The sequence below is a fragment of the Zophobas morio genome, unplaced genomic scaffold (genome assembly GCF_036711695.1).
Source record: "Zophobas morio isolate AGI-343-1 ecotype UQ-CSIRO unplaced genomic scaffold, CSIRO_AGI_Zmor_V1 ptg000030l, whole genome shotgun sequence".
Classification (NCBI taxonomy): domain Eukaryota; kingdom Metazoa; phylum Arthropoda; class Insecta; order Coleoptera; family Tenebrionidae; genus Zophobas; species Zophobas morio.
The window spans coordinates 14,378,696-14,406,005 of NW_026972135.1; the positions used below are offsets into that span (position 1 = coordinate 14,378,696).

Genomic DNA, 27,310 nt, shown 5'->3' on the forward strand with positions numbered 1-27,310 from the left:
AGGAAAGATGGAATTAACCATTCGTTAAATGGACACTATGATACTAGAATAAGAGATTAATGAATATGACGTATCATAAATTTTATCATGACTTTTTCCAATTTTTTCGAAGATTTCATATCTTCAAGGTCTCGATAATGCTAAATTATCAGATATGTTAATTCCATTGTAGATTATCTTATTTAAAGGCCATCCTGTAAAAATAAAATCAGAGTAATAATTCGGAACTAACACTGTAATTGTGACATATTTTGTAAAAGGTTTCTGCTATTGTAAAAGTTGAACTTCATAACGGGTAAGTTGAAAATTACAGCTTAACTTGACAATGGACGTATGTTTTTAAGAAACTGTCTTGGACTCGGGTGTTAAAATATGATTGTTTGTATTTTTCAGATTCTTATAGAGTCTGTTCTTCTAAATTCATTAATGTATCATACTTTAATCACCCATTCCTACTCCGTTAATGCATTTGATTCGGAAGCATTATTTTACAAAAACACATTCTCTTAACTTTACATTTGGTCTGGGGCGGAGTGCGAGGGAATTGGGTGAACACTCAAACAATTGCTCTAAATGTATGAATAAAAGACGAAACTATGCCTGCTCCTAGTGAGTTTTCCCTATTGGAAAATAATACACAATTCAAGGAAACGTATGTCAATTCCAACACGTACTTGTAAACACCATAAGTTCACGAGTCCGGCTTACACAGCCACGTATTAATATGTGACTAAAAAACAACAAGGTTTAAATAATAAAAAGCAGAATAAAAATGGACGTGAATGCATAAACCACACGTACAAAATTTAAATGGTTGTCTCACTGCTTTACAATTTTTTTTTATGGTACCCTTGCAAAAGTTGCTATTTTAGGTAATACTTGTAATAAGCATTTGCTTTCTGGATGCGAATGTTATGTAATACGTACCATTTTTTTGGTACGCAGTAAGCAACAGTGACTTTTTAGACTAAGCGAAATGTTAAGCTGACGTCATTAGAGTGTTAGCCAAGATGATGAGACAATCTTCCGTTGGCGTTGTACCATCTGCACGATATTCCTAACACACATATAAAATTTTGCAACAATCGGTCCGGTAGTTTCGGAGATTATCTGTCTAATCAAAATTGGTTGACGACAGACATACAGACGGAAACGGGAGACCTTCTGTTTCATATTCTAGGGATCATGGAACGACTCAAAAATATGGAAGTAGCCAATCGTCAGTTTCACATTTTTACAATACTTCCTTAGCTTACGCTCGGGAAGTAAAAATAAGTAAAAATTAAACAACTAAAAGAATTACATATTAAAGTTTTGTTTTCAATGTTAATGAACACTTTACAGAAATATTTAACATTCCGTCTAGAAGATTTACTTTAACAAGCACACAACATTTGTCATCTGCTTCGATTTTATTAGCTATCTAGTCCCCGAAAATACTGCACTGATTGTTGCAAACTTCTATACATATTTTAGGTGGTATTGTATTGTAATAGTTATTTATGTTACAAGTGTTGAAAACGGTCCATTGCATTACGAACGGGAATACGGCGCGAGACACAGTTCGTAATGCAATGGAGTTTTCACACGAGTATCATACAATACTTTTTGCGCTGCCTTTTTGAAAAAATAACATTTTTCAATCGCTAAAAGAATAAATATTACTGAACCGAAATTATGTTGGTATTGAATTTATTACCAAATACGTCAAATACCAATCTGTCAATTTGTCCGGGCTAGCTTTTGAATTTCAAAGTTGAAATGGAAAATCGTGCACGTATTCAGAAAATTGCAGATAAAGCAACTGCAAATTTGTTGCCTGCAAAATCCGCAGGTCCATATGAAGCAGAATATCAAAAATTCATCAAGTGGTGCGAAGAAAATAAAATACGCGAATTTTCTGAAACGACGCTCTTGGTTTATTTCCAAATTAAGTCGGAAATTACGAAAGCCTCCACACTGTGGACAATATATTCAGTTCTGAAAAGTACTCTTGGCATCAAATATAACATAAATCATTCGAAATTTTATAAATTAACAGCGTTTTTAAAGCGGCAGAATGACACAAGCCCAAGAAGTCTGAAATACTTACCAGTGGAAACATTTTTATTTACGGCTCCAGATCAGAGAGAATCTTGTGATTATGATTCAGCGTGAGGTTGCGAATAACGTCAAGTTTAAACGGTTTTTTTAATTAACAAGAACCACTAACAAGTAGTAATAACATACTAGTTGTCAACAACATAAACCAAACCATCGAATAGTGTCAACTGTCAAATTACTACAAATCCAAATTTTGATCAACAAATTCCCCTATTTAAGATTACAACTTAAATTGCGCTTTTTTAAAATTTCGAGCCACTTTTTGTTATAATAACTTTAGATACATGATTATCAATTAGTAGTAATTACTTTGTGATAATCAATTTATTTTTTCAAAGCTTAAATTCCTCGTTTGTATTTTGCGGCACTAGATCCTTTTTCATTGCCATTTCGACACGCCACGTGTCAACGTAAAATGTCAATTACAACTATGGCAGCGCAAAAATGTTAATTAAAATGTATCTGATTATGCCCACAAACAACTTGATAAGGTCACCTCAAAATTTTGCGTCGTAATAATTTCATAAAATAACATACTCCTAAGTATGTCGAGCCAAAGATAGTGTTTGATCTAAGATAAAACACCTAAGCCCTTAATATGTTACAATCAGATATAAGTAATATAATAATATATTGTTTTATCACTAAAGTAGCATAGAAGATACATTTATGGAATTGGTTAGAGGTAGTGAAATTGTTCACTATGGACATATTCTGATCTTTTTAGTCAACGTCCTTATTTTACATTTATTTTTATTTACTTTTAATTTCTTTTTTTAGCACATAGCACACCAAGTTTCAAATGTGTGTGTGTATATAGGTAATCTTATAATTTTAAATAATCTGCCAGTTAGCGATTTTCAAATCATATGCATACGCAAAGATAAAGAAAGTTAAATAAACTTATTAATAAATAGGTACATAAATAAATAAATAGAATTGTATACCTACAATATATAAAGATTAACTATTTACTGTTGTTTAGGAATTTACTAGAGAACCTTAATTCCCATCCAGGTCGTGCGTTCACTAATCTGACACCATAACTCCGGTCTGCAGTCATTTTCGCCTCTTGGGCATAGATAACTTTACTACTTGTCTGGTCTAATCTTGAGTTTTCTATTGTAATCAAAAACCGCAAAAATACTTCGAAACTTATTATTTCACTTTTTTTTTTTCTTTTGTATATAATGAAACCAAGACAACGCAATTACATTCTAATTTAGACGTTAGCTTACTAAGTTTTGCTTTCATCACGAATATAACTCGAGAGCTCAAAATTAAGAAGGACATTTTCCCTCCAGTTATTTGTAGTTTGTTTTCTGGATAATTGGTATTCGTTCGTGTCAAATGATCGCCGAAACATACTACTCGTCTGTCGGAAAAATCTCCAACAATTTCGGGCTCTCTTGTTATGATAATTATGACAATTTCGCCAATGAGTTTTTTTTTCAGTAAACTTATGCAACATTGTCATCATGGATCTGATGGAACGAAAATTTAAACACAAAAAAAGTAGATGTTGCCGTTTTGGTTTTTTGTGTAGAAAACGTGCAGAAGAAAACATTGAAATATTACACAATCGATCGCTTGAAGCAAGGACTGCAAACGAGGTATTATAATTTTGAACAAAATTGGTCGACGGTTCTGGAAATATCTAGCTGTATCTATTGTTTTTAGCAATCCTATATAAACAACTGGGTTTGCTAATGAAGAGAACGCTATGTCCTTGTTTTTGCCTTAAGTTTGTTGTTGCCAAATAAAATTTTAAACTTTCCTAAATTATTAAAAAAACATTACTTCCTTAGTAATGTCGTCATCATTTTGAAACTTTGATGTTTCTTTTAAATGATTGTTAGAGTTATCCGAATTATATTTGAAACCTAAACGAAAATTATTTACGTGTAAATAAATAAATGGCATTACTCAATAATATTTTTTGTCAACAGACAAATGCAGTAAAATCAGAAGACACCTCAGTCAATCAACCTGTTGTATTTGGAAGCAATCACCAAATTACCGACACCAACGAATATATAGGTCAGATTAATGGTTTTAGTCGTGAAGGAGATGTAGAAATAAATCAAATTTCTTCAGTAAAGGTACTTAATTAAATACATATTTTTGGGGACTTACTTTGAACGTATTGTAATTTATATTAACCCGCGAAGCAGCTAATGAGATATGGATTCCTATTCAGCTTACTTATCATAAATTTAAACGAAACCAAATTTTATCATTTTACAACTCGTCGCCCATTTAAAAATGATTAAATATCCATCTTTTTAACATACTCGTAGAAGAAACGCACCGCCAGCGACATATTACTAAAATTATCCCAATAAAATTTATTAAATTAATTTATATTAATATTTTTTAGCAAACAGATCTAATAATGTTAGAAGATGCCTTAGACCAACACTTGGGAAACAATGAACAACAAGACAAAGAAAAAAATAAAACATTTCCGGAAAAGGTAAATTTATTTACGATGAAATAGATTTCTTTCTACGAAACGACTAAATATTTCGATTTCTTCAAAATGGGTAACTTTGATTGTCGTATTTCGTTTCCATAAAAAGGGCATAAAATTCTAATTGTTAAATTAAAGCGAGTTTTGTTTTTAAACGAAGGTTTAAATTTCGATTTTTGTTTTACTTTGTGACAATTTAAAAATGTATCAATGTCAGTGTTACAAACTAGGAATGTAGTGTTAAAGTTACCTCAATAAAATAGCAAATCTGAAAATGAATTGTTTAATGCGTAAAATTTATTTACGAGTAGATAAGCAATTTTAATAATCGAACATTTTTTTTAGCATATAGATCCAAAAAGGCCAGAAGATGCTTCGAACAAACAACCTGATATATCATATGGAGACGATCAACAAATTGAGGATGACGTTAGTAAAATAGACGAAGAAAATAGTAAAACTTGTCCTGAAGAGGTAATTTTTTTTAAGACAAAATACATTCTTTGCGCGTTAATTTGGTACTAAATAATCAATATTGCCGCGATACGGCTAATTAACTGTAAATATCTTCAACATTGTCAACATCGATTTACCAATTGGAACATTTTACACTTCTTTTTCTGGTTGACAGCACTAATTTCACGAAAGTCAAGTTTTGATAGAGATAATTCACCGGAACACTCATATTTTAAATAGCTGCCATCATTTTCTACCCTTTAGCTTTCTGTCAGTACTTACGGATTGTTAAATGTAGTTTTCGATGTTTAAATCAGCAATATTTATTTCTATTCATGTCAAAAAAAGATTAGGTGTTATAACGACAAGTGCTTACATTTTACCCTTTTTTCTTAATATGTGTGGTGTAGTTTTCGTTTCACAACAAGAAAGGTAAATTTTTGTAGGAAAGTATCGATTTTTTAATTAGGCTCCGCCCCTCGGTCTGACAACGAATGAAAAATTCATCACAATTGAGCTTGGGATGGATATGGGTGGGAGTTAATTTTTGGCTTTAATCTTTTCTTAATATACATAGTATTTTTTGAATAACACCGTACTCAAAACATGACTTACATGGTAATTTCTTCTAGAGAAATAATAAGGATTTTGCAATTAAATTCCACTCCTTTGGCTCTCGACGATTAAAAAAAAAATCATCACAATTGAAATAGGGAAGGTGGGCATTTTGCCTTGATTTGTAGTCATCTTTTCACAACAAGAAACTTAAAACACGTTTAAAATGCTAAATTTGCATAGACAAATATTGATTTTGCAATTATTCTCCGCCCCTCGGTCTAAAGCCGAATGAAAAATTCATCACGACTGAGATCGAGATGGATGGGTGGGGCTTCTCTTTTGGTTTTCATTTTTAATTAATACATTTAGTTTTCTTTGTATAATACCTACACTTAAGAACATATTTCACATGATAATTTCTCGTAGAAAAATAAGGATTTTACAATCAAGGTCCGCCCCTCCATTCACGACGAATAAAAAAAAATTAGCATAATTGAGATAGGGCTGGTGGGCGGGGTTTATATTTTGCCCTTTTTTTCTTAATATACATAGCCATCTTTTCACAACAATAAACTTAAAATACGGTTAAAATGGTATAATTTGCAAGAAAATATGGATTTTGCAATTATGGAGCGGAGCCTAATTGCTAAATCCATATTTCCTCATACAAGTTTTCCATTTTAAACATGTTTTAAATTTCTTGTTGTGAAAAGAAGTCTACACAATATTAAAACAAAAAGGCAAAATGTAAGCCCGCCCACCAGCCCTATCTCAATTTTGATGATTTTTTTTATTCGCCGAGAACCAGCTTAACTGCAAAATACTTATTTCTTTACAAGAAAATAAAAACATGTTTTTGAGTACCGTGTTGTTTAAAGAGTACAATGTACCTATATTAAGAAAAAAAGGCAAAATATAAACCCCGCCACCCACCCCATCTCAATTGTGATGATATTTTTTATTCTTAGAAACTTAATACACGTTTAAAATCGTAAATTTTTGTTAGGAAATATGGATTTTGCAATTAAACTCCGCCCCTAGGTCTTAATCTTTGGCTTTAATTTTTGCTTAATATACATACATAGTATTTTTTGAATGACACGATTCTAAAAAACAAATCTTACATGGTAATTTCTTCTAGAGAAATAATAAGGATTTAGCAATAAATTACATTCCGCTTGTTTGACTCTTGACAATTAAAAAAATCCACACAATTTAGATAGGGCCGGTGGGCGGGGTTTATATTTGGCTTTTTTTCTTAACATACGTAGTCGTCTTTTCAAAACAAGAACCTTAAAACATGATAAAAATGGTACATTCTTGGAAACGGGTTATGTTCGGACTTGATGTTCGCTATAAATATGTCTAGTTATCTTGGTAGAACATACTGTTACAACATTTGCACAGGTCCTTTCGTTTATTGTTTCTTTCCCTGCTATGGTTTCTAGCATTTTTGTCGCAATTGTAATACATAGTTATTAGCTAGATTTCTTCAAAGTGGTTAACTTTTGTTTTCGTGTGTTGTTTACATAAAGATAACATAAAATTCAAACTCAATAGTGTCGAATTAAAGCGAGATTTGTTTTTAAATGAAGGTTTCAATTTCGATTTTTGTTTTACTTTGTGACATTTTAAAAATGTATAAATATTTATGTTACAAACTAGGAACGTAGTGTTAAAATTATGCAAATATAATAGGAAATTTGAAAATGAATTCTAGTACATAAGTAAGTAATTTTAATAACTGAACTTTTTTTAGCAGATAGATCCAAAAAGGCCAGAAGATGCTTCCAACGAACAACTTGATATATTATGTGGAGACAATCAACAAACTGAGGATGATGTTAGTGAAGAAAATGGAGCAAAAAACAAAACTTGTCCGGAAAAGGTAAATTTTTTAAAGACAAAATACATTCTTTGCGAGTTAATTCGGTCATAAATAATAATCAATATTACCGCGATAAACCTCTAATTAACTGTGAATATTTTCAACATGGTCAACATAGAATTTTTAACTCTACATTTGGTACCGCGCTTATATTCGCAGCAGGTATGCCTTGTGTTCTGCTTATTGCACCCTGTGTGAGGTTTCAATTTTTCACTAATATTTAAAGGGGAGTACTTGAGGTTTTTCATTATCTTAATTTTTCCTGTGTTTTCTGTTTATAATTATATATCCAGTTTTTTCTCTGTTTATTAGTAACACTATTTTACTCGCCGCCTCTATTATTATTTTAGCTTCTTCTGCATGCTTCTTATGTATCTCGTTATTACCCGCTTATGTCACTATCTGTCCTGATTTTGTTCTTATTGTTCCATTTAGATTACCTTCTTTTACCACGCCATCCAGTGTTAGATTATACAATATTGTGGATAGGAGATCCCCTTGTCTTAATACGGTGTTAATTTTTATTTCATGGGCACTTACATATTTTTTCGACGTGTCATGACCCCTACAGTACGAAAAAATATTTTCCCGTTTCCGTCTGTCTGTCTGTACTCATGTCTGTCTGTCTGTTTGTATCCATTTTTATTACACACGTAATCTCCGAAACTGTTGAACCGATTGTTGTCAAATTTTGTATAAATATTAGAAATATCATGCTGATGGCTAAATGCTAACCAAAATTTGGCTAATCATCCCCGCCAACAATTTGATGATGTCATCTCTATGAGCAGTATTTCAAAATCAGTTGTATACAGGGTTAGTCACGAGAGAATTACTTCTGAAAATAATTTTTACGCAACCCAAAATACTAATACCCTGTACCACTTGATATTATCTAAATTTAAAATGAAATGCCTAATCCATGATTGCTTTGACTTTGGCAGTGTCACTTTGACGTTAATTAATTTTTAACATTTTTTTTCATCGTTGACTCGCCTCTAGAGCCCCATTGGATCTACGACATACAGTCAGATCAATCTGGGCTATACTGAAGCCGTAAGTGCTCTACCAATGTTGTTCGCCGCTAATGTGCATGTGTTAATTCGCCATCTCTGCGTCACCTAGAGCCTCTTCGAAGTGCAAATCTGCAGCCTCTGGACTTCTTCGGCCATCCATTTACAAAAAAGCCGTAGCATCCCCCCAAAATGCCCAACACTTTCAACAGATTGGTAGTTAAATTATTTACTTACTTGTTTGAGTTTGTGTTGTAACCTTTGAATAAAATGCCGTAAAAGGAATTTTTAGAAATAATTTTCTCGTGATTAATCGGTTGTAAAAGATCAAGAGGCACACTGACAAATTTATTAGCGGCGCCGGAGGAGATTTCCAACTGGCTGCGGTACCACCATGGACACTCGCGTAACCTCATTTTCCACAATTGTCAAAATGAGATTGCCAAACTCAAAGCAATCATGGATTAAGCATTTCATTTTAAATTCAGTTAGTATCAAATGGTACATGGTATTCGTATTTTGGGTTGCGTAAAAATAATTTTCAGAAGTAATTCTTTCGTGACTAACCCTGTATTATACAAAAATATGCTCCTATACTTGTAGTATACGAATCCGCTTCCAGTTTTTCCGCAGAACGTGCAAACTTTCGTCAAACAATTACACGATATAATATATATAACGTTATATTAATTACCACCACGAGATACACGAGCTCGTGGCACAGTGGCTCAGCGGCATCTTTGGCAAACCGGCGACATTTCGTCGTGGATTTAATGCCATTGCATTGGTATGACGCTGTGACTACCTTCTTTTTGTGCTGTGACTAGAATTATCCATGTTGATGACATCGTCACAAATTTTTTATTGGTCAAATTAAGAACGAGTCACCCCATTTTCTCGAAAATGTCGCACGTCTTTATATAGAAAGGATAAAACAAGAATAAGAAATAATTTCAACGTTACATTTTTTCGATGTATTGACGTAAATCAACACTTGAGCTTCAGATAATTATTACCTAGTGTTCAAGGACAAGGGATGTTATTTATGCATCTGGTTTTTACTTTACAGCGGTTATCACAAAACGAAAATAGTAAAATCAAATTTTATATATTTTTGTCTCCAGAAAATGTGAGAACACCAACGTTTTTATTTAACTATGATGTAATAAGACTAATGATAATCATATTCAAAACATTTTGTTCCATTGTGGCTTAATTAATAATTTTAGTCTTCTGTTTTGAGTACACAACTTATTCGAATTAAACAAATTTCTACGTGACATTCTTTCGATGTATAAACATAAACAATCGAAGTTAAGCATGTACCCTGATAATAATACACTCTTTTCCGTTGGTTATTTGCTGCTTTGAATACATTTCATATTGTCTGTATATCTGCGCACGGCACCTCCTTGAAATTTGGATCCCCGGAGCACAGGGGGTTCGAGGTATCATATACATCACTGGTTTTACTATATAAAGGTTATCAGAAAACACAAATTTTCTATAATTTTTCAAAGCGGAATTTGTTGGATTGTACTGAAAATTTGAAACAGTATAAATGTTTAAGTTACGAACATATAAAAAGAAATGAAAATCTGAAAAAAAAGTTTATTACATTAATACAATTTATTTACGAGTGAATAAGCAATACTCTTTAATTAGAATATGTCGCGGACAAACAAGCTAATGTAATATGTATCGACAACCAAGAAATTGAGGATGATACTATCGAAAATACACATATATACAGTGTTTCTATAAATGATTATAGAGTCGAAGTAGGTCATAGATGTGTGGCGCCTATCACCTTATGCGAATGTTACTAAATGCCCAATGACTCACGAGTACTCACGACAGATACCAGACGCATCTGTATAACTGGTTGCCTAAGTTCTTCATATCTCAAAAAAATAAAACTATTCAATTAATTTCAATAACAAATTTTAAGTCGGGCAAAACTTTTTAATGACTGTAAATATGACTTTATTAAAGCATAATGAATGCTAGGAAACCAGAATTTAACTGCAAATTTGTAATTTAATTGAATACAAAATCACTGTGTAGATGATGAAGGTAAAATGGGTAATAATAGCCGCGTTTACCACAATTGGTGAAAATGTCAGCTTGGTGCCCGACTTTAAACTTCCGCCACTGTACGACGTTGTTACTGAAATTTAAGTGTCATTTGTATGACAGAGTGTTTCGATTTACGAGTTTTATTTTCGTAAAAATTGGTCTGGACTAGATAGGAAGTCCTCGCCTCTGAAGTAGGTACAGGCGAAAAAAATTGGTCTAAAGAGTTTAGACAGTACTTCCCTCGCTGTTAGAAACGTGACGACTGCATGCCTATTATGTTTTCTTTTCGCAGTAGATTTGAAAGCATTCGGTTTTGTTGTTCCTGAGTGAATCAATAAAATAAATTTACGCATTCATTATTTTTTTTGAGTCATCCGGTATATGCAAATTCAAAAAATATGAATGGAATGATAAATTACAAGTACAGACTCATCATATTTTGTACATTCCAGATAGGATTTATCCGGCAAACTTTTGAGCTGACGTCATCAGTTTTTTGGAGAGGATAACCAAATATATTTTGACTAAAAATTTATTATGCTCTTTATAACCTTAAAAGATCTGCAAGATTTCAAAACATTCGGTTCAGTAGTTCCTGATTAAATCAATAAAATACATTTATGCATTCATAATTTTTTTTGGGTCACCCTGTAGGTATATGCAAATCGAAAAAATATGAACGGACTGATAAATCACAAGAAGAGACTCATCATAGTTTGTACATTTTAGATAGGATTTATTCAGCAAAATTTTGTGGTGACGTCATAAATTTTTTAGGGGTGACGACCAAATACATTTTGATAAAAAAATTACCATTCTTATGATAATTTTAAAACATCTTCAAGATTTCAAAGCATTCGGTTTTGTAGTTCCTGAGTAAAATAAATTTACGCATTCATTAATTTTTTTGAGTCACCTGTATATGCAAATCCAAAAAATATGAATGGGGTGATAGATCACAAGTACAGACTCATCATATTTTGTAGATTTTAGACCGGATTTATTCGGCAAACTTTTGAGCTGACGTCATCAAGTTTTTGGAGGGGATAAGCAAATATATTTTGACTAAACGTTTATTAAGCTTTTTATATCCTTAAAATATCTGCAAGATTTCAAAGCATTCCATTTTGTAGTTCCTGAGTAAATCAGTAAAATAAATTTACGCATTCATTAATTTTTTTGGGTCACCCTGTATATGCAAATCCAAAAAATATGAATGGAGTGATAGATCACAACTACAGACTCATCATATTTTGTACATTTTAGATAGGATTTATTCGGCAAACTTTTGAGCTGACGTCATCAAGTTTTTGGAGGGGATAGCCAAATATATTTTGACTACAGATTTATGATGCTCTTAATAGCCTTAAAACATCTGCAACATTTCAAAACATTCGGGTTAGCAGATTCAAAATTAAATTGCAAAATGTTGTTTTATGATTTTGATTTTTTTTCCAAAAATCTGGACGTTTCGGGTAAAAACTCAATTCGTAGTCGTAAACTACATGTGTAGGACTATGTTATTTTATAAAATTTAAAACGCATTTACTATGTACAATTTTGAAGTGACGTCATCGTATTAGTGGTGGGGATGATTAGACAAATTTTGGTGAGCGTTTTACCATCTACATGATATTCCTAATATAAGTACAAAATTTCACAACAATCGGTCCAGTACTTTCGGAGATTATCTGTCTAATAAAAATCGGGGACGGCAGACAGACGGACAGACGGACAGACGGACAGACGGGCAGACAGACGGAAATGGGAGACCTATTTCTTCGTCTTCTACGGGTCATGAAAGATCGAGAAAACGTAAAAGTAGAGAGTCGACCGACGGACTCGATTACAATACTTCCTTTGCTTACGCTCGGGAAGTAAAATGTATGTTCTTCAAAAATTTTTATTTTTAATTTTGACAATTTAATTTTCACTTCCCGAGCGTAAGCAAAGGAAGTATTGTAATCGAGTCCGTCGGCCGACTCTCTACTTTTACGTTTTCTCGATCTTTCATGACCCCTAGAAGACGAAGAAATAGGTCTCCCATTTCCGTCTGTCTGTCCGTCTGTCCGTCCGTCTGTCCATCCGTCTGTCCGTCTGTTATCCCGGATTTTTATTAGACAGATAATCTCCGAAAGTACTCGACCGATTGTTGTGAAATTTTGTACTTATATTAAGAATATCATGTAGATGGTAAAACGCTAACCAAAATTTGTCTAATCATCCCCACCACTAATGCGATGACGTCACTTCAAAATTGTACATAGTAAATGGGTTTTCAATTGTATAAAATAACATAGTCCTACAGATGTAGTTTACAACTCTGAATCGACTTTTCACCCGAAACGTCCAGATTTTTGGAAAAAAAATCAAAATTATAAAACAATATTTTGAAATTTAATTTTTAATCTGCTAACCAGAATGCTTTGAAATGTTGCAGATGTTTTAAGGCTATAAAGAGCATCATAAATCTTTAGTCAAAAAATATTTGCTTATCCCCTCCAAAAACTTGATGACGTCAGCTCAAAAGTTTGTGGAATAAATCATATCTAAAATGTACAAAATATGATGAGTCTGTACTTGTGATCTATCACTCCATTCATATTTTTTGGATTTGCATATACAGGGTGACTCAAAAAAATTAATGAATGCGTAAATATATTTTATTGATTTAATCAGGAACTACAAAACCGAATGCTCTGAAATCTTGCAGATGTTTTAAGGTCATAAAGAGCATAATAAATGTTTAGTCAAAATATATTTGCTTATCCCCTCCAAAAACTTGATGACGTCAGCTCGAAAGTTTGCCGAATAAATCATATATGTACAAAATATAATGAGCCTGTACTTGTCATTTATCACTCCATTCATATTTTTTGGATTTGCATATACAGAGTGACTCAAAAAAATTAATGAATGCGTAAATATATTTTATTGATTTAATCAGGAACTACAAAACGGAATGCTCTGACATCTTGCAGATGCTTTAAGGTTATAAAGAGCATAATAAATGTTTAGTCAAAATATATTTGCTTATCCCCTCCAAAAACTTGATGACGTCAGCTCGAAAATTTGCCGAATAAATCATATCTAAAATGTACAAAATATGATCAGTCTGTACTTGTGATCTATCACTCCATTCATATTTTTTGGATTTGCATATACAGGGTGACTCAAAAAAATTAATGAATGCGTAAATTTATTTTATTGATTTAATCAGGAACTACAAAACCGAATGCTTTGAAATAAATAAATAAATAAATAAATAAACCTTTATTTTCTACAGGTATTATACCCAATTACAGAAAATATACATTAGTCATGCTAGTTAAATGACACGTTGAAATTACTTAAAATAAAAATAAAAAGAAGGAAAAAAAAATTAATGATAAATTAAGTTAACTTCCATTGTCCCAATAAGTTACGATGCAGTGTCTAATTTTTGTAATAGCGTCATGATGGATGTCGCAGTTCCGAGCAATTTTGTTGAAATTATTGCATATTACATGCAATGGTGACTTGCATAAAATATTTGTTCTGCAGGGGTGTGTATAAAATGTAAAAACTTGACGAGTATGCTGAGTTCTGGGGACTAAAATGTTGATCTTCTGTAGAAGCGATGTGCAGTCTACACGATTGTTCAAAAGTTTCCACAGAAACGAAATGCCGTATGATATTCTACGAATTTTAAGTGATGTGAACCGAAATCTTTCAAGTAACAACGTATGATCAGTGCCACGTGGGGGATATGTCCTATCAACAATAAAGCTTAAAAACTTCAGAAATTTCCTCTGAACAGATTCAACATGATTAATATGTATTTCGTAAATCGGAGACCATACACACGCACAATATTCCAGCCTAGAGCGAACTAGAGAATAGTATAAAGCTGATAAAGACCGAATGTTCGTAAACTTTTTGCAATTCCTATAGATGAATCCATAGGTTTTAAATGCTTTTGCAACAGTATCCTGCATGTGGTTCACAAAGCTAAGTTTCATATCGTATATGACACCGAGATCCTTATAGATATCTGTTCTTTTAAGCTTCGAAGTTCCCATTGTGTACGTGAAGACGATAGGTTTTAATTTTCGTGTGAAAGACATGACAATGCATTTTAGGATATTAAGAGTGAGTCGATTCCTTAAGCACCAGTTAATTAATATATTGATATATTCTTGGAGTTGAAGACAATCATCAACGCTTGTGATTTTGGCGTAGATCTTTAAGTCATCAGCGAATAGTAATTTTCGATTTAGTAATAAATTAGGCAGATCGTTAATAAATATTAAAAATAGTAACGGACCCAAATTAGATCCTTGCGGAACCCCAGATGTTGGTACCGATGACTTCGACAGATGGTTTTGATAACGTACACGCTGCTCACGACCAATCAAATAAGAAGAAAATAATTGTACCATAGAGTTAGAAAATCCCATCAAGCGCAATTTTTTGAGTAAGATGAAGTGATCAATTTGATCAAAGGCCTTCTGAAAATCAGTAAAAATTACATCGACTTGACCATTATCATCCAATATTTCAGAGACATCTTGCGTAAAGCACATAAGGTTAGTTGTTGTTGACCTTTTGTTCATAAAGCCATGCTGAAAGGGGGAAATTGACTGCTTAACAGAGGTATATATTCGTTTATGTAAAATAGTTTCTAATACTTTCGCAAAGTTACACAGAAGAGATATTGGACGATAATTTTGAATCAACCTAACGTCTCCTTCTTTAAGTATGGGACAAATAATGGATTTTTTCCAGATAGAAGGGAAAGATGATGTTTTAAGGATAAGATTAAATATGTGTAATAGCGGTTCAGCTAATACTGAGCCAGTATCTTTCAAGAAAAAGCTAGGAATGCCGTCACTTCCTGCAGTAAATGAATTTTTACAATGATGTAAGGTAACCAGAATTTCTTCTCTAGAAATATAATCTATATCTATTGAGAAATTGACATTACAATCTACAGATACAGAGTTTAAACCTGTGCTATTCGAATCAGTAAATACACTACAAAAGTACTGATTAAAGCTGTCAACAATAGTTTCAGGTGTTGATAATGTGTGATCATTATAATGCATGATACCAGGAATTCTAGAGGTCCCTTTTCTCTGTTGCACAAAACCCCAAAATTTCTTAGGATTATTAAGAAGATTGGACTGAATATTCTCAATGTACGACTTGTAAGCCTTGGTAATTAAAGATTTAATTTTTGAACGATAAGATTTAAATAAATCGAGATAATATTGTGATCGATACATTTTAAATTTAGTACGATAGGTGGACTTTTTACGAATTGCTTCAATAATTTCTGAAGTGAACCATGGTGGATAACTATGGTAACGTTTGACATTCACATGTGGAACATATTTTCCAAATAGGTTCCCCAATACATCATAAAAACTTATTTTATTATTATTTTTAAAAAAGACCAGTTAACTGTACAAAGAGAAATCTTGCAGATGTTGTAAGGTTATAAAGAGCATAATAAATTTTTAGTCAAAACATATTTGGTTATCTTCTACAAAAAACTGATGACGTCAGCTCAAAAGTTTCCCGAATAAATCGTATCTAAAATGTACAAAATATGATGAGTCTGTACTTGTGATTTATCATTCCATTCATATTTTTGGATTTGCATATGCAGGGTGACTCAAAAAAATTAATGAAGGCGTGAATTTATTTTATCGATTTAATCAGGAATTACAAAACCGAATGCTTTGAAATCTTGGGAATATTTCAAAGTTATTATAAGCATGGTAAACTTTTGTTCAAAATGTATTTGTTCATCCCTCCTAAAAAATTGATGACGTCACCCTTAAATTTTGCTGAATAAATCCTATCTAAAATGCAAAAAATATGATGAGTTTGTACTTGTGATTTATCATTCCATTCATATTTTTTAGATTTTCTTAAGAGGTGGTTCAAAAAAATTAATGAAGTCAATTTATTTTATTGATTAAATTAAAGGCAACACTTATTATTAGTATTACACCCCAACCAACCCAATTTGGTAGACACAAAATTTGTTAAAGGAAAAACTCGGTTGAAACATAAGGGTAGCACGCTTATTTAGATCGACTTTAACATTACAGACCTGCATTTGTTTTATGCGGTCACTTGGTTCCGCGAATGCTAAATAGACATGTTTATAATCAACCAATTGTGAATTTCACCGTCAAGAATTAAAATAAAACGCAATGTTTTATATAATAAGCGGAAGTCGAAGCAATAAAACCGATGGTCGTTTTGTTTACAGTTTCTCTGTTTGACTCTCACGTATGCTGTTACGCTTGTCATCTTAAATTAAGAATGTTTATACATAAACGATTTTCAGTTGCCCCTCATATTACTAGACAGCGGATTTCTGTCGGGCTACGTCACGATTATAGGGGGGGACGTGCTGGATTCCATAAATATAATTAACGATTTATTAATCAAACCGCTAAGTAAATGAGAACGGGAATTAACAGCAGAGTGCAACGAAACAACGTTATTCTAATCTCAAATAAACGAAGTGCAGTCCGCAACGGCAATGAATTCGCATCCCGTGCGAGCCGTACCGAGTTTGGCCTTGCCTAGCCCGACAGAAATCCGCTCTCTAGATATTACACACCGGCGCCGTATACGTGAGTAAATTGTTTCGTTATTTTATTGATTATAAGAAATCAATATTCAAAACGACCCAATTCATTTTCCCGAAAATTTGGGAACACAATAATTTTATTCTTAGTATTACACTACATCTATCCCAACTGATATACGTGTCCTTGCAAAAATGTTGATGACGTCATCACAATTTTTTTTTAAATTCCCACTACAAAAATGTAATGAGAAAAAAAAACATAATAGGCATGCAGTCGTCAAGTTTCCGACAGCGAGGGAAGTACTGTCTAAACTCTTTGGACCAATTTTTTTATGTTAACCGCTGCAAGTGAGCTTTTTTATAAGAAAATTTTGTGATGATGACGTCGTCAACATTTTAGCAAAGACATCACAGTATTCTATTCTCAAATTTTCGGGAAAAACCATTTATGTAATAGCTCGGAAATACTTAAAACGGGAAAATGTAACATATTTATAAGAATAATAACAAGAGTTTAATTCATTAACTTTGTTAATATACTCGTATTTATCTATAAATTTATTATAATGATGTTGGTTTATATTTCAGATTTTTCGGAAGAAAACAGGAACAACTGATAAGGGTAGGCAATACGAAGATATGATTACCGCTAATGTCGCACTAAAAATGGTAAGCGACGCAAAAATTGAAGACTTTTACATTGCGTCAAATGATGAACAGTTCGGTAATTTCGATGACGTAGTTATTGAAATTAAGACAGATCGAGGAATCCAAACAAAAGCACTACAATTAAAACACAGTGACCGAGGGAATTTAACTATAAAACAACTGACTGGCAAAACGGGAAACTTCAGTATAACTAAATATTTCAACTCGGTTCAAAATTTACTGGACAAGGCGCAACAATTTATTTTACTCACCACAAAGGAATTTAAAATTTCGGAACAAACACAGTTTCAACTCGAAGGAGAAGAGTTTTTCCTGAAGCCGATTAAAGTTTCGGTTTCAGAAGACAATTTCGACATTTTAGCTATCTCTGAAGATATAAATTACTGCTATAAGTTCCAAATTATACAAGAAGAGGAGTGGACTAAAGAGGATCTAGGAAAAATTCGACAGTATCAAAGATTTTTCAAAAATTTTTATCTTTACACTAACCAAGAACATTTGGAACCTCTTAAAAAATCAACAATGGATAAATTTAATAACATGTTTTGTTCTAACGAAGAAACGTTCAAAAAATACACCGACGTCATATCGGACTGGAATATGAAACAAGGAAAAAAAGAAAAATTAACCAGAAGAATGATGCAACGTGCAATTGCGCTTCGTCTGCTTTATTCTCATATCGAACCTTTTGTGTTTGATTCAGTCACAGACAAAATGAAAATTCTTCGAGAGGTTATTTGTCTGTTTGACATTACGTTGTTGGAACAAGGAGGCAGCAACGCAGTTAAAATGTTGTGGGGAGACTTGAACAAAAACCTTGACCTCAAGGAATTAAATAAAATTCGATCACTTTATTCCCTTTCGTCTAATGATATAAACAATGTCGAAAATCTGGATGCCAATATGTTGACACAATTGCTATGGTTGATGGATAAGTGTCCGCTAATCGTAAGAGAACACGAAAGTGTAGAAAAAGCGATTCTGCTCTGCTCCGATGCAAAATTTGTTTTAGTTGGTGAAGGAAAATGTAGTGACTGGATGAAAAATCGACCCGTGTTTCAGAATTTGTCAAACTTGAAGTCAAAATTTGAGCTATACGAAACAGTGTTGCATAATTTTACGATTTCGTTACAAGGAAAGGAATTAATTAATTTGATGAGTGCTTCTGAAAACAATAAAAAAATTATGCAGCATGTAACTGTGAACAAACTTTTAGAAATGTCTAGTGGTCCATGCTATATCGATGGACAAAAGGAAAATTTTCCCAACCTTTATATCGAAAGATATTTGTCGACAAATATTATAGACACTGAATATTTGGAAAATGCTAATGAAAATACTGTTGTTATTCTAAGTTGCAACGATGATATAGAGCAACTAAAAGTACTTCAAAAATATGATCTTACAGATATAGACGTTTTTTTGAGTATTGGCAAAATTTCTGATGCTTCAAATTTTATAATGAGTAAAAAAAATTATAGTGGATCTGAATTTCAAAATATATGTTCAAAAATACCAAAATCCAGAACTGTACATCATTTTAAATTTCTTAATAACAAAAATTTAGAATGGATCCAAAGCCGTGGCGATATTAGTGAACTGCGCAACTACAAATCACCCGATCATTCCAAAAACGAAAACGAAATTTGGTCCTCCGAAGTCAGCAACAACATTAACCTAATAACAGGTGACCCGGGAATGGGCAAAACCGAATTAACAAAAAGTCTAAAAAATAATTCTTGTTCTAAATATTGGACGGTGATTATGAATCCTCAAGATATTAACAATTTCTTCAAAATTTTTAAAAATTGTGAAGCGTCAGACTACTTAAAACAATTCGAAACATTTATGTTAGATGAAAAGTATAAACATCGTGGAAAGTTAGACCAAGAATTTTTGAAAACATGTTTGAAACTGAACAATGTAATTTACGTGTGGGACGCTCTTGATGAAATCGCAACGAGACATTTGGACGCCACTTCAGACTTGATTCTTCAATTGTCACAAAAAGGTTTCGTTCAATGGGTTACTGCCAGACAACACTTGAGATCTTTGCTTGAAAAAAAATTTAATGTACTGTCAGTGGAAATAAAGCAGTTCAGCGAGACCGAGCAAGACGACTACATCACTAAACGTCTTGGGAAGTTCATTTCATCTGTGCACATGAAGAGAACGATCAAGAAAATTAAATCCACGTTTGCACTTACACAACATATAGATATATTGGGAATTCCACTCCAAATATTTATGTTGACGGAGGTATTTCTTCAAAATAAAGAAACATATTTAGAATTGTTGAATAACACTTTTCTTCTGACTGACATGTACAGTTACTTTATCGACGGAAAATTTAATTTTTTCTACGGAGGCAAAGTGCCTGTAAAAGGAGATTTCTGGGAAGAAGAGGTCAGGAAAAAAAAAGAAGAGAAATTAAAACAGTATGAAAAGTTTGCGCTTGAATTAATATTTAATGAAGAAATTTTGAAAAGGTTAAAGATAGATTGTTCACAAGATGTAAGTTTTGCTGTAGACGATTTAGCTACTGTTGGTCTCGTCACTAAATTACAAAATGGCATTCAATTCGTGCATGTCTCCTTTGCGGAGTATTTTGTCGCCTTATATTTTTCAAACAATTTTGAAAACATACACACAGACATATTTTTTAATCAAAAGTATAATAACGTACGTTTTTTCTTCGACATGTTAAAAGGAAAAAACTCGCCGGCTCATATTGCCGTCTTGTATAGAAATTTTGATATAGTGAAGAACTGTCAAGACGAAATATTGACACGTAAAGACGACTGTGGAAGAAGTGCCTTACACCTCATTTGTTCCTGGGGACAAAGACATCCACGTTTAAAAGTACAAAAAGGCGATAGGGGTTACGTTATTGAGGCAGATCAGGAATTTGGTGGTTCCCTAGAAACAAAAGAATATTTTGAAGCATTGCTACGTTTGTTAGAGAAATGTGAAATTTCGGAAAAGGATTTAGTATTTAAAGTAACACCCCTAACGTGTGCTCGAGAGAGTGAAAGTTTAGGAGCCGAATTGGAATTATTAGGGTCGAATAAACTGCAGTTAGAACAACCGTATCATGAAAGTGATAGAATTAATATTTTATATTACTCTGCTCTTCTCGGATACGACAAAGCGGTTAAAATGGTTGTTACCGAAAATTCAGGGACCAGTTACGAAGAAGTAAATCCTACTATTAAATTCACTCTTTCCATGCCTCGTACAATACATTTGCGAAAGGTTGATATTTATCAGGAAACACCGCTTCATGCAGCTTCCTCGAATGGTCACGAAAAGATGGTCGAATGCCTAGTGAAATGCGGAGCTGATGTCAATAGGGTTGATGAAGACGGTCGGACATCACTTCACGCAGCTTCCTTTAATGGTCATCAAAAAACCATCAAATGCCTCGTCAAATGCGGGGCCGAACTCAACCGCAGTGATAGTGAGGGTCGGACACCACTTCACGCAGCTGCTTCAAATGGACACGAAAAAACCGCCGAACTTTTAGTCGAATATGGAGCCGCAATCAACTGCGCTAATTACGATGGTCAGATACCACTTCACGCAGCTTGCTTGAATGGCCACGAAAAAACTGTCGAATGTCTAGTAAAATGTGGAGCTGAAATTAATCGCACTGATAATAATGGTTGGACATCACTTTACGCGGCATCTTCGAATAGCCATGAAAAAACAATCGAATGCTTAGTAACACACCAAGCCGATATCAATCAGCCCGATAAAGGCGGCTGGACACCACTTTTCGCGGCTTCCTTGATCGGCAACGAGAAAATGGTCGAATGCCTAGTGAAATGCGGAGCCGATATTAATCACGCTAGGAATGATGGTCAGACACCGCTTTACGCAGCTTCGTCGACTGGCAGCGAAAAAACTGTCGCATGCCTAGTGAAACACGGAGCAGATATCAACTGCCCTAACAAATATGGTTTAACACCGCTTCATGTGGCTTCTCGTCGGGGCCACCAAAAAACTGTAGAACTCTTGGTGAAAAGCGGAGCCGAAATCAGCGTATTTGATAACAATGGTGAGACACCGTTTTCGTTAGCTTCTTCACGCGGCCATAAGAGAATTGTGAAATTCTTAAGGGAATTCCAAGCTGCTGGTTGAACTCCGCGTTGTACAACAAATTTTTATAGGTTATTTGATTATTTCGTCTCTGTACTGGGACGAAATATGGTCCAAAACTTCTACTCTGTAATTACTTACCAAAATTAAAGTTCACATCGAAACCGAAAGCTGTCTATCATTTTTTATACAACAAACCAACGGTCCTTCGAGCTACATCGAATTACAATTTGGTAATCACCAACACCAAACATTGGTTCTACGAGCCAGGTTGCATCAAACATTGGTCCATATCGAACCGGGTTGGCTGAAATCACACCTAAATACATTTTACTAATCAACAACAACATCATTACATCAATATAATCAACTGGAAGCGACGGCACCAGTGGGCAGCATTGCTACAAAAGCATCACCACCACACCACATTGCATCGACTTGGAAGCAACTTCAGCATTGGACAGCATCTTCGGCGGAGAGTCACCACCGCAATCAATTCACCAGAACGGCAGAAGCAACACCATCTCTAGAACCGGAGTTAAGGTTAATGGACTCCATTACTCCACTTGCAATCCAATTCATTAAGCAAGAATTCGATAAGTGTCGATTTCGGTTTCGCGATCGATAATGCTGCATTTCCTAATTCGCTAATATACCTCCAAAATGGTAGAAAAGTTACAGCACACTAAGAATCAACAAAAAATAATCATTAACCAGCTCAATAAGTACGATAATTTCTTAGATAATCTTAACTATGAACATGATGTTGTAGAACTTAAATACAGCATTGATCCTTTATTAGATTAGTTAGATAAATTGCAAATAATTATCAAGTCATTAGGAACTTCATCTACTGGCCAAACTGATGAAGAACGCACTTCGCCAGAACCTCTTAGTGATTCTATTGAACTATACGAATCTTTATATTGTAGAGTAATCGCTAAAGCTCGGAATTATATGCAGAAAAAAACATTTAAATATGACTATTATGACCGTTTTAAATATCATAGATCTAAATCGAAATGTTTAATTCACAGTAGTTACCTTAGGTGTCTAAACGAAATACAATCGTCAATCTCATCAGAATCAAAAAATTTTGGACGTAAGACTCAATCCAGAAAAGGAAAATCTAAAATTCCAGGACAAATAATGAGATATCTAGATCAAGAGCTTGCAACACCGCAAGATATTGTCAATGCATTTGGTGAATTCTTTAAAGGCGTTTAGGTCCCTCCTCATTCTACAAATTTTAATATAAGAGACGAAGAGCCCAATAATCTGCAAATAAAGACTTATGGAATATCTCAGAAGGAAATATATTAGAAACTCTCAATTAAAGTAAAAACTCAATGACAGCCGGTATGGATAATATCCCAAGTTTCCTCCTAAAGGATTGTGCCTCAATGTTTGTAACACCGTTATTTTACTTGTGTAATATTATTATCAAAATGGAAATTCCACAATTATTATTGAAAGTGAGCGACCTATCTGCATACTTTCCAACTTTTCAAAAATTTGTGAATCCACTCTGTACAAACGTCTTTATTTTAATGTCAAAAGCTTTATTTCTACATTTCGACATGGCTTTGTGGAAAACAGATCTACTGTGACAAACCTTGCCTGTTTCAGTCAGTATGTATCAGAAGCAATGGACCATAATACTCAGGTGGACTGCATCTATGCAGTTTTTAACAAAGCTTTTGATTAAATAGACCATATTCTTGTTCGTAAACTTAATTTGTTTGGCTCTCAATCAATAATTTCACAACATATCACTCCGTCCAACATCAAAAATACTCGCGGTATAGCTTTACTAATCTCATCCAAAATTCCTTCCACACCCCATGTTCTTCCGGAAGCCACAGCCGCAAATATCTAAACCCAATCTTGCTTCGATACGTCTTTAATCTTCCAAACCCCATCCTACTGGGTGACTTCAATGCAAGACATAAAGACTTCGGTCATCACGACTCCAACAGAAACGGCACCACTTTAGTCAATATTTTTCTTAATCTCCCCATCTATCGTATCGAAAACCGTCAAGCTACCGGCTTTCACCCTTTATGTATTTGATTTACTGCAGCGACTTTCCCTTTTCAGATACCACAAAGACCAAGAGTAGGAGGTTCGCGGACGACACTGCCTTCTGGACCACCCACTGCTCCCCCACCTGAGCCATCACCATCATCCAGAAACCCCTCCACCGCTTCGAAGAATGGGCCAACAACTGGAGAATTTCCCCCAATCCCAAAAAATCACAATCAACACTAATCTTTTACCCGCGTGCTACCACCAAATAACCCGCTTTCACCCGCAATAACCTCACGCTTCATAATCAACCCATCCCCAAATCTAAATCTATAAAATACCTCGGTACCACCTTTTCTCACACATGTTCCCAGCTCGCAAATCTCGAACTCACCGCACACATCCGTGGCTGCAACCCAAAAACCCTCCTGCATCCCTACAACTCTTTCATCTGACTCATCATAGAATACCGAGCCCCTCTCTAAGCGTCTCCCCCTCAACGAGATCTAAATAGAATAATTGCATGCAAACGTAAAATTCTTCGTAAAAGTTTCGGACTTGACTACAGATACCCCTCTTTGCATGTCCACTCTGTCACTAATTACACTATTCCTATCGCTTCCAGACTAACTGAACTTCAGAAAAAATATATCCAACGCAAAAAATATATTCAACTCCACTAACACTATAGTCATCCCAACCCTTCATACTTTGCATAAATACTGAACCGTAGACAACCATCTTCTACACCACGTCCCTAAAAGACCAAAAAACAAATGCAAACACCCTACCACCGCTTTGCTAACAAAACTCTAAACTGACCTCGACGCAGCCCTCCAGTCCATTGACCAAGAGACTCCCTTCTCTTTGAGATGACTTTCAGCCCTAAGACCCGACGCCCCGACGACAACCACCCACAAAAACCCTAACCCGGCGCAACAGACGACCAAAAACAACGACGATGACCCAGACTCCTGGACTCGAGTCCTCGACATCCACCCACACAAACCCGGACCGAACACAACGACTGAAGAACTAACTACCTACTGCTTTTTTATTGTATATATTGTAAAATTTAATTATGTGACAAATCCCCTAGTGCTCCTAGTGCTGAAAAGGCCCTAAGCCTCAGCAGCACCCCATAATGTTCGCACTGTAAATATCTGAAGTCTACCTGCAAATCCAAAAAGTCAATAAAATGTATTTAAATCTGAATCTACTGAAGAATGTGAAAGTTTGCAGACCAACTTAAACCAGTTGTTTTCTTGGAGTATTCAAGCCACTTTTATTTTGTCGAGGTTTCATGACCCTTGCAGTACGAAAAGTAGGTAAGCGGAGAAAAGTGTTGTTACCTCGGTGGGCCTCTCTCATTCCGGGCAAGCATCCAGACCACTACACCACGAGGCGACTTTTCTTTTCTCCGCTTACCAACGTGGTATTGCGCCGCCTCAGTACTCCTCCCTCCCCCCCAGCGATACAGCGCGCGGTCGTGCTGGGGTGCGAAGGAGATAGTTGCTAGAGTCGCCCCTGCTACTCTTACGTTCGTCGTTCGAACCCTGGCGGTGCTGCGGACCCCGAACATAGCGGGCACAGGGCGGTAGCAGAGGGATGTTGCGTGCGTGCTCTGTCGGTGGTCACCAATGTAGGTAAGCGGAGAAAAATGTTACCTCGGTGGGAATTGACCCTACGCCACTCGCATTCCGGGCAATCATCCAGACCACTAGACCACGAGGCGACTTATCTTTTCTTCGCTTACCGACGTGTTATTGTGCCGCCGCAAATGAAATTAGTGCAAGACCAGTTAATAAATAAAATAACACGTGTTATTTTTGTTTTATTGTTTGTAAAACAGTACACAAAAAAAACATTATAGCTTACTAATCACTAAGCAAACATACATTTCTTGCTAAAAAACAGTTCACAGAATAAAGTTAATGTCGCAAAATTAACACCCACAACCCACAAGAAAAATGCAGCTTGCAGATCAAACAAATTGAATGCTCTCCATAGTTTTTTTCTGTGATTAAGATTCATTAGTTCTTCTGTCGTAATGCTGTATTCCACATCTTGGTACCATTTTGAAGTTAACCCACTCTCTACTAACCTCAAAAGAATCACGTCAAAAATATTCAGTAAAGCTGAACCACGTGGTACTATGTATGATATGAAGTACGACGTAAAGCATTCATTTACAACATGAAGGAGTGGAGTACCATCAGGAGACAAGTACTGAGTTTTAATAATAGAATCCACATCACGTTTTCTTTCTAGCAGTGCCAAGTTGCGGTTATATGCAACAACTGACATAAAATTTGAAAGGTAGCGAATTCTTTTCTTTTTAAGGTTTGCCATTAGTTCTGAACCGTCGCTATCAAACTGATAAAAATTTGTTGCGATTGGAAGATTCGACTGATCTAACTCTTCTAGAGTGTCTATTTCTTGGTAAAATAGCGGATGTGTAAAAAAATTAAAAAAAGAAGCTTGCACTAGGGTTAAAATTATCACACTGAATGCCATACACCAAAACAAGAAAAAACCTTGTGCTAAGGTTGGTCTGATTTTAACTGGTATGCCACGAAATATTGCATACATCTCCCACCAAACTTGCAAATGTTTTCTGGTGGGTCCTATAAAGTACCACAAAACAATACAAATGCAGAATGTAGAGTACAGTGCTAGCCAGGTTCGGGTCGTAAAGCAATGAAAACTATTTAACCAGTTTGGTATCATTTTTGACTTGGGAACAACGGGGCACATTTTATCGGTATCGTAAGGTACAGTAAATTCTATTGCTGTGGTATCATAATCCATTATAAATCTACCGTTTGCACTAATTTGAGCTTCACCATTCGCAATTACACCTAAGCTTCCAGTAATCGTACCATTTGGTAAACCAAACCCGAAATTTTCTTCCCCAAAACCGCCGACTAAGTCAATACTAAAATTGACATATTCAGCTATAGTTTTTAGAATGAAACCATCTAAGCCGTGTACTGTAGGTTTAGTTCTGCCTAGATGAGCGTACGATGGGTCAAAATTAAGCAATTTCGGCATTTCAAGAATAGACGTAAAATTTCTAATAAACATCGACACCTTTAAAGGGTACTGATTGAAATTTCTCGCCCTTTTCGTCACATGAGTTTCTGTCAAACTGTGGATTCTTTTATCGTTTATTGGAAATAGCGAGTATGCATCATGTTTGCCATGATTACAGAAGCAAACATCCAAAACACCGAAATCTAGCCACAATCGCGAAAGAAGAGTTTTCCACTTTGGAGCAAATTTCACAAGAAAAAATTTGTACACATGTCGTGCCAAGGGTATAACTACCTTGGGATTGTAGTTTAGGA

The 27,310-nt window shown here is 34.5% G+C and overlaps 2 protein-coding genes across 4 annotated transcripts; one reads left to right on the forward strand and one right to left on the reverse strand.

Moving 5' to 3' along the window:
• The first annotated feature begins 227 nt into the window (after nucleotides 1-227).
• LOC135138925 (uncharacterized) lies at nucleotides 228-25,213 on the forward strand. Of its 3 annotated transcripts, none has more exons than XM_064068956.1 (8): nucleotides 228-295; nucleotides 3,559-3,716; nucleotides 4,053-4,205; nucleotides 4,484-4,579; nucleotides 4,922-5,050; nucleotides 7,350-7,478; nucleotides 17,751-17,831; nucleotides 24,033-25,213. In XM_064068956.1, exons 2-8 carry the CDS (start codon nucleotides 3,582-3,584, stop codon nucleotides 24,201-24,203), a joined length of 894 nt encoding a protein of 297 aa, XP_063925026.1. In that variant the 5' UTR covers nucleotides 228-295; nucleotides 3,559-3,581; the 3' UTR covers nucleotides 24,204-25,213. The 3 variants fall into 3 exon arrangements, with proteins under 3 accessions (XP_063925026.1, XP_063925027.1, XP_063925028.1); XM_064068957.1 differs by having other exon boundaries at nucleotides 7,353-7,478; XM_064068958.1 differs by lacking the exon at nucleotides 17,751-17,831.
• Nucleotides 25,036-27,014, reverse strand: LOC135138639 (uncharacterized). The gene is made up of 3 exons (XM_064068616.1): nucleotides 25,917-27,014; nucleotides 25,393-25,584; nucleotides 25,036-25,134 (listed from the first exon to the last, which is right to left on the reverse strand). The coding sequence occupies exons 1-3, from the start codon at nucleotides 27,012-27,014 to the stop codon at nucleotides 25,036-25,038; spliced, it is 1,389 nt and encodes a 462-aa protein (XP_063924686.1).
• Between the last annotated feature and the right edge of the window lie 296 nt (nucleotides 27,015-27,310).